The sequence below is a fragment of the Trichomycterus rosablanca genome, chromosome 27, assembly GCF_030014385.1.
Source record: "Trichomycterus rosablanca isolate fTriRos1 chromosome 27, fTriRos1.hap1, whole genome shotgun sequence".
NCBI classification, from domain to species: Eukaryota; Metazoa; Chordata; class Actinopteri; order Siluriformes; family Trichomycteridae; genus Trichomycterus; species Trichomycterus rosablanca.
Genome location: NC_086014.1, coordinates 11,498,338 through 11,518,006, shown reverse-complemented (window position 1 = coordinate 11,518,006; position 19,669 = coordinate 11,498,338). Strand labels below are relative to the sequence as shown.

The 19,669-nt window shown below is 39.9% G+C and overlaps 2 protein-coding genes across 2 annotated transcripts; one reads left to right on the top strand and one right to left on the bottom strand.

Annotated features, from left to right (window-relative positions):
- Positions 1-523: 523 nt before the first annotated feature.
- On the top strand, positions 524-11,462 carry LOC134303874 (B-cell receptor CD22-like). The gene is made up of 11 exons (XM_062989328.1): positions 524-758; positions 1,447-1,644; positions 6,027-6,341; positions 6,428-6,652; positions 6,813-7,085; positions 7,507-7,776; positions 7,889-8,134; positions 8,644-8,725; positions 9,608-9,695; positions 9,772-9,977; positions 11,217-11,462. The coding sequence occupies exons 1-11, from the start codon at positions 590-592 to the stop codon at positions 11,251-11,253; spliced, it is 2,109 nt and encodes a 702-aa protein (XP_062845398.1). The 5' UTR covers positions 524-589; the 3' UTR covers positions 11,254-11,462.
- A 940-nt stretch (positions 11,463-12,402) lies between these two features.
- Positions 12,403-14,425, bottom strand: LOC134303873 (uncharacterized). The gene is made up of 5 exons (XM_062989327.1): positions 14,320-14,425; positions 13,549-13,791; positions 13,070-13,187; positions 12,922-12,988; positions 12,403-12,830 (listed from the first exon to the last, which is right to left on the bottom strand). The coding sequence occupies exons 1-5, from the start codon at positions 14,423-14,425 to the stop codon at positions 12,684-12,686; spliced, it is 681 nt and encodes a 226-aa protein (XP_062845397.1). The 3' UTR covers positions 12,403-12,683.
- Between the last annotated feature and the right edge of the window lie 5,244 nt (positions 14,426-19,669).

Here is a 19,669-nt window from a genome sequence, read left to right as displayed (position 1 = left end):
GTCGTGTGATGTTAACCGTACAGCGATCTAAGTAACATGTCTGCGGCGTATGCTAATAAATTTGCAGACATAGTCCACCTATTGTACATAAAACAGATCAAATACTACAGATTTTAAAATTCATACATTATTCTTTTTTTTTTTTTTTTTTAACGTTTCGAATTTTAATCTGCTGTTTATACGATTAAGTAAATAAATGAAAAATTAGCATGTTCACTAGTGGGCTCAGACTGTTGACCCTGACTAGTAGTATTAAACAACTGCGTTCTTTCAGTTTCAGAAGTGCAGTGTTTATATCTTATATTATGATATTACGATTTCTTTAATTCACTTTGACAATTATGTTATTAGAGGCAATAAAAATGGTGTTTTCTTGTTTATTGTCTGTCTGTAACCACATGTTGCAGGTGCACTGGGGTCAAAGGACTGGGGCGTGACCTACCCTTCCCAAACTGTGTGCGGTCTTAAAGGCGCCTCGATTTATTTCTCCTGTACATATAAATACCCCACAGGCTACACAGTAGAAAAAACGATCTGGTTTGTTAAGGAACCAGAGTTTGGTGATGAACCGTTTGATCTGAGAGATGATATGGAGTATAAAGGTCGAGTGACGTACATACAGAACAACCAGAACAAATGCGGTCTGAGAATCGATGACCTGAGAGAAAGCGACGCTGGAACATACAAGTTCAGATTCTATACTCAAGATCCTACTGGCAAATACACTGGTGAACCTGGAGTCACTCTGTCAGTCACAGGTAATGCTACGTGATTTATGTGAAATAAAAAGATATATCACCACAATTAACCACGCCCAAGAACACGTCACTTTTAACCACGCCCAAGAACACCTTACAATTAACCATACACTAAAACACATCATGATTAACCATGCACAAATGAAGCTTGTGATCTAAAGAAAAAGTATCAGAAACATAACTGGAACAGAGCTACAGCAAGGCAAAAAGAGATTGTGAGCCACCTTTAAATATAAAGAGATATAAAGAGAAGATGTGGGCCACATAATCTGTTTGCAGTCTGCATTCGCTTAATCACATACCCTGAAGTACTTTAAGTTATGATTACAACTTGCAACCTGTCACTGGTTACATTTGTTAAAAAACCAACAGGTCTGTATTTGCTTACATTTGTATTATATCAGCTTTATTATTCTTGCTCTTACTTTGCTCTCTTTGCTACAATAAATAATGAAAAACATCCAGCAAACAATGCCTGGTACATTAATGCTAACTACAGAAAGGTAAATAAATACATACAAAAACATAAACCTGAAATTTACATTAGAGGTGGAGAGCAACATGTATAAAATTACTGATATCATTAAATTATTATTTGGATTTCAGCAGCTCTGTAGTATACAAAATGTTTGTGTAACTATTCAGACAGAATACTGTTAAAGATAAAAGTAAACATTTATCATTACAGATCTGAAGGTTACCGAATCAAACAACCGTCTGACGTGTACCAGCACCTGCACGCTGCTGAACCCTACATACATCTGGTACAGGAATGGACAGACTGTTGTTACAAGTTATAGAAATCAACTCAATCTGTATAACAGAGATGCAGGAAGCTACTCCTGCGCCATAAGAAAACATGAGAACCTCCGCTCTACTGCTCTCTGTAAGACCTCATTTAAAACGTCACTTTTTAATCATTATGTTACTATGCTTACTAGGGATGTCCCGATCACGTTTTTTTGTTCCCGATACCGATCATTAATTTTGATCCCGATCCGATACCAATTCTCAAACCGATACTTGTATTTTCTAGATACTGTCTAGATAAGAACTAGATAATACTGTTTACACAGTGCACACTTCAAATACATTACAGTTATTCAAATTAATCCAGTGTAAATGTTTAACAACTGAATAGCTCTGCAGTACTGAAGGGAAAAATGCTGCATCCAAACAATTGCTTAATGTTTTTGTATTTTTACAAAATCAATCAAAATGAGTGCGATAATTACAGTTTTACTTTAAACTTTACATTCGAAGAAAAAAAATCTGTTTAATGCAGTGATACACTAAAAATGAACAGAATTCTGTGTAGCAGCTTAACTTGAATATAAGAAAAAAAGTTACTTAAAAGCATTACAGTAAAACCTGAATACCAAAATAAAATGGAAAGGCTCTTTTGTTATGAAGGAAAGCCAGTTCTTAAAGTGCTTGTATTGTGTCAGTGGTTTGATGGACGTTTCTATGCGAAGTGTGTTTTGACCCTTTGGGGCTTCCATAGAACATGAAATAGCGTGCTTGACTCTAGCTGTCCGCTATTCGGTACCGTAACAGAAGAAGTTAATAAAGTGTTCTGCTCCCGACAATTTGTGAATATAGCGTGTATTTATTTCTTTATTAAACGAGTGCATCACTACGTTGTTTCGTAAACCGGAGTGATCCTTGACTCACACCATATAAACAGTAAAATTCTACAGTAATGAACGCAGCTCTGCTCCCACCGCCTCGTGAAACACTCGCATTGCAGACATTACACTTAGCTGTTGGACTTGTTTCACTTTCCAATTTAATGTATTTCCACACAGCAAACATGCTGATGTAAAACAAAAGATCGGGATTAGGATCGGGTTTAGTAAAGCCGATTCCGATCAGTTAAAAAATGCCTTGATCGGCCCCGATCCCGATCTTTGAGATCGGATCGGGACATACCTAATGCTTAGATTAATGCTTGACACAATAAACCTAACAACAAACTACAGATTAATTCTTTAGGACTACATATATATAATAAACCATTAAAAGTGGATAAAAATACCCTGGACTTGAATAAGCTCAAAAACACCTAGTAAAGAAGTCGAAATAAAAATGTAAGAAATAATGTCTATAAATTTACTTTCGGTGAATTTATTTTAGGACAAAAATACTTTATTAATGAACAATGATTTTAAAAAAAACATGTGCCACTACTATTGGCACCTCTGCAATATTTTGTACAACCTTCCTTTGCCATCAAAACAGCACTCAGGTCTTTTTCTATTACTACTTATAGGGTTTGACAACACCTTTGTTTTTATATTTTTGTTTCCGAGAGTTTTTAGTCCTTCCTTTAACCCCTTTTACTAATAATTACTAGAGGTGCGAGGCATGGTGCCAGGCATTGTGGCAGGACTGTAACATGCAAAGTTTTGTCTTGCATAACATAGCCAAAGTTAATGTAAAATATGCTCAAACATCTTAGTACATCTAGCTTTGACTCCATAATAGCCAGAAGAGGAAACCCTTACTGACTGACTGACTTGGAGAAAACATGCAAAAAAAAGTCATGCTGTGGGAAAACTGTAGTACAGACAAACTTGGGAAACAACCTAATACTTTGGTATTGCATTCATAATTGATGTTAAATAATGATAATAAGCTTACAAAAAACAGTAGGTGGATTAAATACTGCCCAGTGCCCCTAGGTATGAATGTCTGAGCAAATAACTGGGTGGCTGCATATACAAAACAAAATCACAATTACACAGCAATGTACCATTTATATATACAGGGGTTGGACAAAATAACTGAAACACCTGGTTTTAGACCACAATAATTTATTAGTATGGTGTAGGGCCTCCTTTTGCGGCCAATACAGCGTCAATTCGTCTTGGAAATGACATATACAAGTCCTGCACAGTGGTCAGAGGGATTTTAAGCCATTCTTCTTGCAGGATAGTGGCCAGGTCACTACGTGATGCTGGTGGAGGAAAACGTTTCCTGACTCGCTTCTCCAAAACACCCCAAAGTGGCTCAATAATATTTAGATCTGGTGACTGTGCAGGCCATGGGAGATGTTCAACTTCACTTTCATGTTCATCAAACCAATCTTTCACCTTGCTGTCTTGCTGTGTGTATTGGTGCATTGTCATCCTGATACACGGCACCGCCATTGGATGCACATGGTCCTCCAGAATGGTTCGGTAGTCCTTGGCAGTGACGCGCCCATCTAGCACAAGTATTGGGCCAGGGGAATGCCATGATATGGCAGCCCAAACCATCACTGATCCACCCCCATACTTCACTCTGGGCATGCAACAGTCTGGGTGGTACGCTTCTTTGGGGCTTCTCCACACCGTAACTCTCCCGGATGTGGGGAAAACAGTAAAGGTGGACTCATCAGAGAACAATACATGTTTCACATTGTCCACAGCCCAAGATTTGCGCTCCTTGCACCATTGAAACCGACGTTTGGCATCGGCACGAGTGACCAAAGGTTTGGCTATAGCAGCCCGGCCGTGTATATTGACCCTGTGGAGCTCCCGACGGACAGTTCTGGTGGAAACAGGAGAGTCGAGGTGCACGTTTAACATGTTTTTTGGATACAATCCGGGTTAGCACCCGAACATCCCTTTCAGACAGCTTCCTCTTGCGTCCACAGTTAATCCTGTTGGATGTGGTTTGTCCTTCTTGGTGGTATGCTGACATTACCCTGGATACCCTGTGGCTCTTCATACATCACAAAGACTTGCTGTCTTGGTCACAGATGCGCCAGCAAGACGTGCACCAACAATTTGTCCTCTTTTGAACTCTGGTATGTCACCCATAATGTTGTGTGCATTGCAATATTTTGAGCAAAACTGTGCTCTTACCCTGCTAATTGAACCTTCACACTCTGCTCTTACTGGTGCAATGTGCAATTAATGAAGATTGGCCACCAGACTGGTCCAATTTAGCCATGAAACCTACCACACTAAAATGACAGGTGTTTCAGTTATTTTGTCCAACCACTGTACATACATTAATTTAACCACTTAATGTCTTTTCCCCCACATACATCCAGTCGTTTGATGATCTACTGCATAAACAATAGAAACTACAAAATAACTCAGTTATTCTGAATTAAACATTGAAGTGAACATACAAATATACACGATTACAAATGTTGCACAAAACAGCTCAAATCACAGTACTGCACACTCACTGAATCAGAGATGAATCACCGTTTGAATCAATGACTCTGAATCACTTAGTATGAATCACTACGTTTGAATCAACGAAACAATTAACAATCAATTACAAAAACAAACTTCCATTAAATTTATCTCGAATAAGAGTCATAAAACATTAGACATTACTTCTAAACAACTATAACAATTGTAAATAAATACATTTTAGAGTATTATTAGAGTATTACTAACAGGCACTCTTTAGCTTAGCGCATTAGCACACATTCCTATGATTAATTAGTCGACTAATTAACCAAAATAACACCGTTTTAAATGTCTTTTTAACGCTTAAACGATTCAGTGAAATGTTATAACCTTTAAACAACTCCAATATACACATTTTACAAAGTATTTTCAGAGTTTTAGAGATATTTACAGACCTCTATTTGAGTTTGTGTGTTATGAATGATCCCGCCTTCTCCATTAGCATAACTCCATTAGCATGGCTAATCTCCGCCTACAGGCTGTGTTGTAAACAACCACCACAAAAAACCCTCAAGTTCTTCAACATTGTTAGCATTAAGTTTATTCTCTTGTTTTTTGGGGGTTTGTGTGGATAAAATTAAATAACATTAAGTTTAAAATTAACCAAATTAATTAAGCAAACTAACTGCAGAGAAATCGGTATAGAGATTGGTATAGAGATTGGTATATTGGTATATAAAAGCTCTTGACTTTAATCATGTGTTTTAGCTGATGTATGAGACCCCAAACAGAGATACATAAATCAGGGAATGTCTGGAACACAATATGAATATAAAAGTTTATTTGCACTTTCTATACCATTAAGAAAAGACATGAAGTATAAAGCTGATTAAAAAAGGCTAAAGATATTTCGTGAGCTGTCAAACAGAACATGAGGGTTAACCCAAAACTCAACAAAAGGTACAAACAGCTTCAATTTATAATTAACCCACTGTGCTGGCACATTATTACAGGTATATTATCATCATGTGCCTTTTCAGGTTGGCTTTGGACCCACCACAACCCTGATTGGGATGAAGCACCAACTAAATATATGAGTAAGTCATCTTAGATCATTTGTTTGGCTTGTTTTTAGGTGTTTGGAGTTCAAACTGCTGGACTGTGTCTTTCCTCTACCAGACTATGTGTGCTCTGGTTGGATCTTCAGTGGACATAAATGGCTATTATACCTTCCCTGATCGGCAGTACAATCCCCGGCTTGACTGGTACAAACAAGATGACAAACTAAGTCCTGCTAACGGTCGAGTGGAATTTTTATATGTCAGAAATAACCAGAGCACACTTAGACTGAATAACGTTACAGTGAGTGACTCAGCAAGATATAAGCTTACTGTAACTGCCTGGAACAGCAAAGCTAGCTCTTTTCATAGTGTCTCTCTCTCTGTCACAGGTAGGTTAATAAAACTATTCTGCTTGCAATAGGGTCACAGAATTTACTATTTGCCCTCAAAGCATTTACTTGATTCTTTTGAACAGACCTGAGTGTGACCATTCCAAGGACACCATCACACGCACAAAAAATAACACTGCGCTGTACTTCCTCCTGCAATCTACACAACAAGCCCACCTACATCTGGTACCAGAACGGACGGCATGTGACTGGGTGTGAATCTGCCTTCTGCACTGTAGCTGCAGCGAATGGTGCCGTCAGTTACAGCTGTGCTGTTAAAGGCCATGAGAATCTCCTTTCTGCTCCAGTGTGTGAGTGAGAGTCCTGAGCATTTATACGGGTTTTGGGAATAGTGCTTGTTTCTTCTGTTTACCCTCTGCTTGCCAAAATGTTTGTGCACTAGCCTGATAATATCTATAGAAAATAAATAATCAATATCACATTGTGATGCTGCAATTACAACCTTTACAGATACTGCTAAAAACACCAGTGCAGCCGTTCTACCCTCGAATGTGACCGTGGAGGGGAAATCAGTGACTCTGACCTGCAGCAGTTTGGGGGCAAACCCTCCCATTGTCAAATACTTTTGGTTTAAGCAGGAAGCAAATGCAAACAGAGAGGTCGCAAACAGTCAGAAATACAGCATCGCCAACGTCAGCTCCGGGCACAGAGGTTTCTACTACTGCAGCGCTCACAACCAGCTGGGACAGCAGATCTCTACACCCACACATCTGGACGTGCTCTGTAAGTCACATGTATCAATTAGAATGTTCTTTTACTAAAGATGAACAATTTTCAACAAAACTCAGCTGTGCTATCAACCAGCCAGTCGTCTGTGTCTGTTGGGGGATAGGTCAAACGGGTTGAATTGAGGTCTCCACTGGTTGGAGGCAATTGCAGAGGTGAGAGATTGTTATCATGGTTAGCAGTATGTCTCTGTGAGAAGTGGTCAGTGACCGTGGCTCTGCTCGTTTAGCAGGACACTACTACTAAGAACCATCCTTGGATCATTGTTAGTGGGTACTCAACACAGCTGCCTGTGAGCACCCCTCACTGTTAAAATACTTCAACCCAGTTGTCTGGTCGTAATGATTTGGCTCTTCTCGTAGGTCTTTATGGTTGTTCGTAGCTGTTCCATTTGGTTAACCAACACCAATTGTTTCAGACTCTCCCCAAAACACCAGTGCAGTGGTCATTTCCTCTAAAGAGACAGCAGAGGGGAGTTCAGTGACTCTGATCTGCAGCAGCCAGGCAAACCCTCCAGTTCTCACCTACCGCTGGTTCAAGCAGGAAGCAAACACAGACGTGCAGCTAAATACGGATCAGAATTACACCATCACCAACATCAGCTCCCAGCACAGCGGCTTCTACTACTGCAGCGCTCACAACCAGCAGGGACAGCAGAACTCTACACCCACACATCTGGACGTGCTCTGTAAGTGCACTTAGATTTCTATATAAATGCAAAGCATCTTCAGTTGAGTCACATCAAAGATATTGTTTGCATGCTCATTTCTTTTCTTTTAATACGTCTGTCTTTCGTTTAGATGCTCCCAGAATCCCGTTACTGACCACATTCCGGTCTGCATCTGGCAACTCAATCACTATGCACTGTCAAAGTGATGCCAACCCCACCAGCTCTTATTCTTGGTACAGGAAAACAGGAGGAGATGTAATACATATCGGAAATGGCACAAATGTAACTTTAGATGCAGGAGACGCTGGAGTCTACTACTGTACAGCAAGAAATCAGTTAGGATCCTTGGACACATCAGAATGGTCAGCTCGGAAAGGTATGTCTTAGTTTGAACACATACAATATGACCAAACGTAAGTAAGTGGACACTTAGCTGTAAGTGGATTTGAACCGACAATCTTCCGATTGACTGCACAAATCTCAACCCACTACACTACTACTGTCCTAATATTCATGTAATATCTTAAAAACACCATTCTAATAAATCACAGTATTTATATTCTTTAATATAACAGTATATTGCTGCATTTGGGTGGCACGGTGGGTCAGTGGGTAGCACTGGCGCCTCACAGCAAGGAGGTCCTGGGTTCAATTCCCAGGTGGACTTTGGATGTTCTCCCTGTGTCCGTGTGGGTTTCCTCCAGGTGATCTGGTTTCCTCCCCTAGCCCAAAGACATGCAGTCTTTGCGGTTAATTGGAGATACTAAAATTGCCCTAGGTGTGATTGTGTTTGTCTTGTGATGGACTGGCAACCTGAGCAGGGTGTTTTCTAACTCTAGTGCAAGAATTAGTGTTTGTAACATCCTGATTTCTCCTCACTGACAGATAACCATGCTAAGACATACACTGCTTTGGGATGCACCATGCTTATTCTACTGATCATCTTTGCTGCTGTTCTGTGGACAAGGTAAAAGCTCAACCCAACAGAAAATAACACAAACGCTCTACAGTCAGTCTACTGCACAGTCCTCACCACCCACATTAAGAGTTTCTTTATCTAGATTTCAGAGCAGGGTCAGAGAGTGTTACAGGGTTCTGTGTTTATTTGTACTTTATAAACTAAGCGAATCACATGTGACATGATGCTAAGAGTTACACGGCTGTCATGTCTAGTTATCAATGGTTCAATTAGAGATACCAGATTTCTAACTGCCTGGGATTGGACTTGTTTGACCAGCACATCTCACAGACACTAGATCAGATTAAAATCTGGGTAATGCCAGGACCCAATGTTTCCAATCAGAACTACCCAGAGCAACAAATTCCCAAATTGCTTGCCTGTCATAGTGCCATCTTTTCCACAGGTAAGCGATAAACGAGCACCCAGCTGTCCACATAATGTAAAAGAAAATGGGATTTCTTGCTCCAGGGTTTAAGGTGCAAGATGCTCACATGCGTATTTTGGGCACTTTCGGCAGTGGGCAAGCTGTGATGCACCGTGTGTTCCTATCTTCGCCAACATGACATTTTAACTACTAGTCTAAAAGTAGCACTGGTTCACTGGTTGTCATTCCATGGCACACTTTTGCTAAGTTCTAACTTCTACATACAGTAGTCTAGTCATCGCAATTTGGCCCTTGTCAAAGTCGCTCAGATCTTACCCATTGTTCCAGCTTCCCTTCTTCCAATACATCAACTTTACATCAACCAATACATCAAGAACTGACTGCAAAATACATGACCAAAATCAGGGTATAGTGGTGTCAAAAGCCAAGACTCTGAAGTCTAAAGACCTACAGTCCTGGACTCAAATGTTAAGCTGCTAATGTTAATTTGGATACTCCAACAGGAGAAGCACAATCTGTGCAGCAGCAACAGCAGCAACAGCAGCAACAGCTGAAAGTAGCAATACTACAAGTAAAAACAACAGTAGTACGGTGAGATACTAACAATAAATAAATCTTAAATATTACAATCCAGACATTTCTCTCATTAGTTCTTTTTCCTCTGCAGGATCATGCTGCCGTGTATGCTAACATCTCAGACATGAACTCTAACACAGACGATCAGGCTGAGATTCTCTACTCGAGTGTTCGTTTCACACGTAATCAACCTCAGAACCGGCCTCTCTACTCCACCCTGCAAATGCCAAATGTTCTTGAACAAGAAGGGGAAGTACAGTACGCTGTAGTGAGCCTCACTCAACCAAGAGCTGCTCAGTAAGTGTAACGGAATGCTAAATTAAGCCTGTCCTGTCGTGTCTACACACACCTTACTACTAGCCTCAGAGAGTCAAAACACTTACAGGAAACATCACGAACGTTACAGTATATCTATTTATAGAGCATAAGTTGATGATGAATAATGATGTTAGATTTTGTCTAAACTACATTATTTCAAACAAGGAAAATATATGTAATAATGTTTTTAGTTACTGTTGTCACGTGGGTTCCTGTAAACCTGGGTTTGAACCCTGGCTCAGGTCAAAAACATGCAGAAGAGTATTACTATGCTTAAATACTGCAAGAAGTATGGTTGCCACATAGCTAGCTACAGGTTCCTGGCAGTTGGGATAAAATCTGGTCAATAGGTGTTGATTATTTTTAATACGTTACTTTTCTACCATCTCTAAAGCCACCGCTAATTCACACGTTGTTTGCCGGATACTTTGTCAACAGTGTATTGTTTTAGACTCCGAATCGGCTACATTTATGGAACAGGACAGTTCAGAAAATGACCAATTATATTTAATGATGGTCACCCAAATTGAGTTATAGTCATCCTAAAAAAAGGGGGGGCTGTTATGGCTGTTTTGTGGTGCTTAATATAGTTCCAAAACTTCACAAAAGGCAGGAATAGTCTGGACAGTGATCTGATTCACCGGAGGGACTCGGCCATCCCCTCCGCTCAGACACAGCCAATCATGTCTGACAGATAGCTTGCTAGGGATTCGAACCTCGGGTAGTAGGTTGTAGGTGAAGAGGGAACGACCATCCCTGAACCGAGAGGGGGCCTGAGAGTCACCTCTCACCATCTTACAATGCCGTGATAGGAGCTATACCCCAATCATATGTGAAAGGCACACATGGTAATTAATGGTCATTGTGATCTGCATATGGACCTGATCACCGATTTCATTGTTATGCAATGGCCGGTGATCGGTCGTTATGCATTATTGAGCATGCATCAAGAGATAGTAGGTTAGCGTGAGCAGGTTACCACTACAGTTAAAAAAGCTAGAATGGCTAAACCAATTAAAGTCAACAGTTTTAATGCAAAATATCTTAAACATCATAAATCACTTCACATGTACAAGAATAAATGAATGAAATAATCATCGCTGTTCATCCTAAAATCATGTAACATAAAATATCAGTGGCAAATCACAACATTCAAGTTCTATATGTTACTGTAAATATATTACCTTAACAAATGTTAATGTCCATAATGTTTTGCAGGTCTGATGCAATCTACAGCACAGCCCAAAGAACCTGAACATCGACCTCCAACCTCTCCAGTGTCCTATCTGTATTATACTGAGTAAAGTGACAAGTTCTCTCACAAATAGTTTAAATAAAATAACAGGTTCATTTTACAGGATCTGGCATTTAACACTTAGCTTAACTTCTTTAATAATTAAGTTATACTGTGTAAAACGATTGCAAAATGAGATTATTAGATTATATAAAGTCTCTGCTGTAGAATCATAGGAACAAAATATGCTGTATTTATTGACTAGCTTGTGTGATGTTTTGCATTTCATGTTAAAGATTTAACATAATGTGTTACCTCTCATTTCACTATTATTTTTCATTTATATTTATATTTTATTTTTAATCGTTTGTAAGGATTTTAGCACCAAAATGGGTGGGCTTGAGCTATTGCTACTGTTCAGAAATGTGAAAATGATTACAGAATAATTCACTCGATTTATTCATATATAGTTTTACAGCAGTATTTACAGTAAATTGTTGTATTTTGATTCTTAATAGTTAATGTTTCATGGTAAAGTTTAGTGTTAACAAAAGCTACAGGGATCTGGTTAATCACTGAATCCAGGTTAGCATTGTAAGCCAATATAAGTGTATGCCATCAGTTGTAGGTATAAATATAGACTGCCTAAATATTGAGAACATAACCTGAAATTAATAGGAATTTAATTGTATATGATGCCCTAGACGGTGAAAAGTATGTGGACACCCATTCTAATAACTGAGTTCATATGTTTAGGTTACATCCATTGCACACATACATCCAACAGTTAAAAATATTAATGATATAAATACATTCAATTTAATTAAAACTTAGTTTAAACAGTTTCCTGTTTCCAGCTTGACTGTGGACAGTGGTTAGGATACTGGACTTCAAGCCCAACCACAGCTAGTCTGCCACTGTTAGGCCCCTTAGCAAGGTAGCTATGCTTTAGTTTCTGAAATTATATTCCCAGAAGCCTTAATTTTAAGTCAATTTGTGTAAACGCGTCTGTTAAAGGCCAAAAATGTAAACGTTAAGCGTCCACAAACTTTTGGTTACAAAGTGCAGCGTTTGGTACGTCTCCATTTTCGCAGGTTTTCATTAACAGCGCCATCTGGTGGTCAAAGATATGAAGTACGCTTATTAGGCACCTACATTTAAACTAATACTGTATAATAGTTTTCACTATTTTCGACTTTTTCTATGTGTAAATATGCATAAAACCTGAACTAACCAGCCATAAAAAGACACTGCTTTTGTAAAAATGACATTCTCTCTATATTTCTATTAGTAATTCATTAAAACATCAACCAATTAACCTTATTAATTCACTTCAACAACCACTTCATCCTGATCAGGGCGGTGGTGCGACTGGTACTGAGCCGATCGTTTTCATTTCATATCTGAGGTGCCCGGTGTGTAATCACATGACCCAGGTGGCAGCGGTGTCTCTATCTGATGAACTTCACGACGGCGTACTGGACGCGCTCTTCCTCAGTGTTGTCCCGAGGAGATCTGGCACCCGTGGACAGCGGCGCTCGGTGAGTGCTGGATGGTAGGAACTGAATGCTGGAGTAGTGAACTTCATCCTGAAGAGACTGAGACACGGAGAAGGAGGCGGATGAGAAAATTCTGCACTGTACAGTATTCCTACATGATCAGATAGTACCTTCACTTAAACGTGCTCACCTGTCCAGTCTGTGGTTCCTTGACCTCAGTTTTGATGTGCTTCTCGGCTGACCTGGTCTTCCTCTTGCTGTAAAATGTACAGATGTGTCGGTGACAGGTGTAAAAGTCAGGTTGGACTTATATGTGTGCATTATAGTAGTTGACATACCAGATGAACAGAGCTCCTGCAATGATTATTAAAACCAGAACGACTGCCATGCCCACTGCTACATACTTCCCACTGGAGTCCGGTTCTGGATGTTCAGGACCAAACCCTACAGCACATGCTGATAAAAGAAACAGCAATGACACGATCATAATGCACACATTTATTATAAGCAACCGTTAACCATGTAAGTCACACCTGGGCATCCGGCCCTCTGACTGTCCCCAACCAACCCACATGAGGTCAGTGGCAATTAAAAATCAGACATAAATAAACAGACATCACACATGTTGGTACTAAGTTGATGTTTTTACTCGGCTTGCTTCTCATTTTCATTGTCTGATCGTTACATGTAAATTACGATTTACTGCTTTTTTTTTTTATAAAGCAATACAATTAATATTGAGCAGGATTAAGTTCACCCTACTGGTCCCAGTTTCTCATGTGGCCCCTTGGAAAACTGAACTGCCCACATTACTCACATCTCACGGTTTTAGCAGCAGAGCGGAGATCCTCACGTCCCTCAACGGTACAGGAGTAGTTTCCTGCGTCTGTGCTGCACTTCAGGTAGAGCTTGTTGTACTTGGTGGGCATGTTGGTTACCGGCTGGTCGTTCTTGTACCAGATGTAGGTGGGATTCCCTGGCAGGGTGCAGGTCGTGCTACAGGTCAGAGTTACTGCGCCTCCTGATGCCACTGAGCCTTCAGTAATTCTAACCTGCAGGTCTAAAAGGGCCAAAAAAAGTTAGTACTAGTACAAAACATGCTGCCATATGCATTTCTGTAACTGTTCTTTTGATATGACAGAATGATTAGAATGTATAATTGTTACCCCAAAAGCTTTCACAGATGTGTTTACACTGAGGTGTGTTACGATTAAATCTGGGGACTAAATCAAAGTTACTTTTGGCTTTGACAGAGAGTTCCAATCAAGGTCAAGGAAAGTCATATTAAACTTAGACAGTGACCCAGAGATGAAGTTTAAACCCAGATCCCTGAATAGCACCCACACTACTTACAGTATGCTGAAGATAAATGTACACTGCCAGAACATTATGGTAGTCTAGTACTGACAGGGTGGGGTTTTTTGGGTAGATTTACTGTGGTGGAAAAGAGGAAACTAGTACACAGGACCAACCCTGACCACACCCAGACCAGCTCAGAAAATGGGCAAGTCGTCAGATCGACATTTGACCCCATTCACACTCGCGAGCTGCACTGATGTTGATGACGTGTGGGCAGGTTTGACGTTACCTGTAACTTTAAGAATGACTCCAGGTCGGCCAGAAAACACATCATCTTTATTAGTAATAACTCGAAGGCGATATTCTCCAGAGTCTTCCATAATCAGCTGTTTCATTGTCAAATTGCAGCTTCTGCTTTTATCCTTAAAGTCCTTAACTCGATCAGCAAACTGTCTGTTCTTAGTCAGGTCCTCAGGTTCCTTATTATTATTATTCTGATGGTTAGACACCCAGAAAACGTCCTTAACGGTAAGACCTCTGGGATAAACGTACGTTCCATTAAATACCACTGAAGATCCCAGCAAAGCACAGACTCTCCTGTCCGCGTAAGTAATATTCCAACAGTGGTTAGAGAAACCTGCAAGAATCATCATGAACAGGCTGTGATTAGAAACTATTCTAGAATGTCACTGCCGCATTTAACAATCACAAACATTCAAAATGTTTATTTCTTTGCTGTTCATTCCTACATTTGTGTAACTTTAGCACAGTCTGTTTGTTTCACCATTAAAACATTTAAAATAGTATGAATTTATCTCATAATAAAAATCATATTCATCCATGTGGTAAGAAAATCAACGTAATTAAACGTTACCATCAGTGTTTTAATCCATAATGTTTGAAGGAAGATGAGAAGTAATAAGTACTCACACACTGCAGGGGAGAGTATATGATTATAGCCTATAACAGAACATCTGTAAGCAGCTTGATTCTTGATTTTTCCAGAATTTAAATGGTTTTGTTGGTGAGCGATCATGTACTGTCCGTTCTCGTACCAGAAGATCCGTTTAGGGTTCAGAGGGCAGGAAGTTCTACAGATGAGATCTTTCTTCGTCTGCTCTTGAGTTACCTGCAGGTCTGAATGAATATAAAAGTGAACCTTCTATTACATAACAGATAACACAGAGTGACGGGTTCCTACAGGCTGGCTGTATTCTTACCGGTAAGCGATAGAGCGACTGCAGTTGAGCTGATGTACTTGCGTCCGTCTACAGTAACGAGCACGAGTCGATATTCTCCGGCGTCTTTCTCTCTCAGGTCGGTTATTGTGAGACTGGCTTTGAAGTTGGTCGTCCCGGCGTAGCTCGCACGTCCAGCGTAGTCGGAATCTAAAGCTAAATCCTCTGGATCGTCTTCGTTCCTCCATTTAGCTTTCTGCTTGGGGCTGAACCAGAAGCTTGTGTGGATGCTGATGTTGGAGTAAGAGCACGTCAGGGTCACCTCTGATTCTAGCAGGGCGCAGACGTTCTGATGCAGGCACGACACGTACTGGACAGTAGATCCTGATACTGAAAGCCAAGATTAACACCGATCAGCAATAACATTAAAACCACCTCCTTGTTTCTACACTCTTTGTCTATTTTATCAGCTCCACTTACCATATAGATGCACTTTGTAGTTCTACAATTACTGACTGTAGTCCATCTGTTTCTCTGCATGCTTTGTTAGCCTCCTTTCATGCTGTTCTTCAATGGTCAGGACCCCCACAGAGCAGGTATTATTTACGTGGTGGATCATTCTCAGCACTGCAGTGACACTGACATGGTGGTGGTGTGTTAGTGTGTGTTGTGCTGGTATGAGTGGATCAGACACAGCAGCGCTGCTGAAGTTTTTAAACACCTCACTGTCACTGCTGGACTGAGAATAGTCCACCAACCAAATATATCCAGCCAACAGCGCCCCGTGGGCAGCGTCCTGTGACCACTGATGAGGGTCTAGAAGATGACCGACTCAAACAGCAGCAATAGATGAGCGATCGTCTCTGACTTGACGCCTACAAGGTGGACCAACTAGGTAGGAGTGTCTAATAGAGTGGACAGTGAGTGGACACGGTATTTAAAAACTCCAGCAGCGCTGCGGTGTCTGATCCACTCATACCAGCACAACACACACTAACACACCACCACCATGTCAGTGTCACTGCAGTGCTGAGAATCATCCAAGGGGGCTAACAAAGCATGCAGAGAAACAGATGGACTACAGTCAGTAATTGTGTGTATATATATATATATTAATAGTAATATCCACCCCCCTGTGTTAATATTTGTTAATAGCCTAAGAAAGTAATAATGTCCAAGCATTAGTGATACTGGATAGTGAATGTTTAGTTTGAAATAGTTTCTATATTCAGTAATGGATTGCTCTTAAATTGTAAGGTACTACAACACCATTAACACTGAATACTGTATAATGGAAATGGATTTGCTATTGTCTATCAGCTGTTTTTTTACGAACAGTTTAATAATAATAATAATAATAATAATAATAATGTAAGTGTTAAAAAAGTTCCTACCTGCAGCGTTTATCATCATCAGCACGAAGAACCTAGATAAAAATTCCATGTTTTTAGGGGCTTTAGGAAAGTTTTTTGGTACTTGTGCCCTCTTGGGTGTAAAATGGTGTTAATTTAGTGGAAGTGACCAAAGATGTAATGCTTATGCTTGTGTGTGTGTGTGTGTGTGTGTGTGTGTGTGTGTGTGTCAGACAACGTAGAAGCAAAAGAGAGAAGTCTGAGCTTAAGTGGGAGATGTTTCTTTACTTCTTTTTAATAAGAAAAACCTACAATAACAATATATTTTATAAAATGAAGTCATTATAATATTACAATAATTAGTTTGTATGTTTTTCTTCCTATTTGTGTTTTTTGTTTACTAAAAATAGGCAATAATTCATTATTAAAGTGGACACTATGCCAGGATTCAGTCCTCTGGGTTTCATTTCCTTAGTCATTGTTGATGTAAGTACTGGTCAAGTGTCGAAAGTTTACAGATGCTTCTTAAGGAAAAGAGCGTGACGGTCGACCGGTCGTATCGTTGCGACAATAATATATTTTGTTTGTTAGTTATTATTATTACTGACGTACCTGATGCCTTCTTGCTCTCTGCCAAGTTCAGAAAACCTAAAATGTCACTTACACAAAGAAAATGTATCCAAATGGTCAAATGAAATCCAATAAAACACAGTCCAGCAAAATTCACATCACATCACATCAAACTCCCACTATTGTTGTTGTGATCATTATTATTAACAGCTCCACCATTCAAAAAGAGTTTGGGGTTAGAAACTACAATCAGTGGTCTATAGTTGATTTCTCACACTCATCTGAAGCTATTTATGTTTAGGTTATGTGACCAACCCTCTCTCATACTCCTCCATCCACTCAAAACTATATGTTCTGCATTTTATAGTAACATCATGTAATGTTAACTGATCTACAGGTGCTGTGCCTTTAATGGCTGGAGCAGCTTGTTTGTTTTTACACACTGATCATTGTCAAAGATGAGGGGACGATATGAATGATCGGAATTGGGATCGGCTTTAGTAAAGCCAATACCGATCAGTTAAAAAATGCCTTGATCGGCCCCGATTCTGATCTTCGAGATCGGATCGGGACATCCCTACCCAAAACGCTTCATGGCTCGGGATCCTCGCTGCCGAAATGACTTTTTAGGGTTGAGAAGGAATATCAACGTTACAGTGATAAAATTAAATGAACTTGACTAGAAAAAAGGTCTTGAGGTGAGAGAAAATAATGAAAAATAACCTGGTACTGTATCATCGTACCACAATATAAAACATATCAAGTAAAGTAGAGGTAACTCAATATTGGACGTTTTTTTGTATTATTAATTCAAGTAATTTATTTTCTTTGTATTGCATCATACATTCCACCCAGAGGAAGCTGGCTGTGATGGTACGAGCCTCCATAAACGACCATGTTTCCATGTTTTTCAAAAACAGTGCTGTCAGTTATGCTGAAATTACGGCATGCTACAGATTTCGTAATAAGAAGGTGGTGAGGGAGTATTTCCTGTAACACTGCCCTAAGGTTGTGAAAAAAAATAACTAAAAAGAGGAAATTGCTTACACTGAGTAAAAAATAAACCAAAGTCTGTCAATAGCATAAGCAAAAAGCACTTCTAGTTCTCTAAATCTAAAAATCTCACAACTGCTTAGAAAATGTGTAATTTTGGCACTTAAAACAGTAAAAGAAGACTGCACAAGGTACTGAGGTCACACTTAGAGGCAGAATATGTTCTTCTTATTTTAAGTTTTAAGCCGTCTTGGTAAGGAACCTCAGTCCATTCCATCATCACACCTGGGTGCTTTACTCCTTAGTCCATCTCAAACTAAGTGTGTCTAATATGACCCTGACTATGTGGTCAGTAAGCCTTTATTTGTTGATGCTTTGGATCACTGTCCTGCTGGAAGATCCAACCAAGATCCAGTTTAGACTCACTGGCTCACGGTCAGGTTTCGATTTAAAATCCGCTGATACTTGATGGAGCCCACATTGCCAAGTCTGTGTACATCGTCCAAAGACTGTCCAACAGTCCTGACTGTTATTAGCAACACGTCCAAAAAACATGGTCTGTCATGGTATGGGGTTGCGTTAGTGCCCTTGGCACTGTGGTGGTGGCATTAATGCAGAAAAGTACAGTGAGATTTTAGGGCAACAAGACGATGCAAAACCACATGGTGCACAAATTATAAAAGTATGGCCGCGGAAGAAGAGAATACGGTACAGAATAGTGACCCCTATAGAATGTACTGTTTGCACAGCGGGACAAAATAACACCCGAAACTAGGGATGTCCCGATCACGTTCAGTACAACTGAATAGCTCTGCAGTGCTGTAGGAAAAAAATTGCCTGCCGTGTTGTAACTGTAACAAACTTTTCTGTGCTTGTATTGTGACAATGGTTTGATGGATTTTTCTACACGAAGTGAGTGTGTTTTGACCCTTTGGGGCTTCCATAGTGCATGGAATAGCGTGCTTGGCTAACGCGGTGACTCTAGCTGTCCGCTATTCGGTACCGTAACAGAAGAAGTTAATAAAGTGTTAAACGCTCCCGACAATTTGTGAATATAGCGTGTATTTATTTCTTTATTAAGCAAGTGCATCACTACGACGCTCGGTTACATAACTAAGCCAATCAGAGTGCTTGATACTGAGATGTCGTTCAGTCTTGTGACATGGTAACGCTGTATGTTATGGTCCTGAAGTTTTCATACTGGGATTAAAAGTTATTGTTTTGTAAACCGGTGTGATCCTTGACTCACATACCATATAAACAGTAAAATTCGTGAAACGCTCACATTGCAGACATTACACTTCACTGTTGGACTTGTTTTACTTCCCAATTGAAAGTATTTCCACACAGAGGACATGCTGACTTAAAACGAATGATCGGAATTGGGATCGGCTTTAGTAAAGCCAATACCGATCAGTTAAAAAATGCCTTGATCGGCCCCGATTCTGATCTTTGAGATCGGATCGGGACATCCCTACCCAAAACGCTTCATGGCTCGAGATCCTCGCTGCCGAAATGACTTTTTAGGGTTGAGAAGGAATATCAA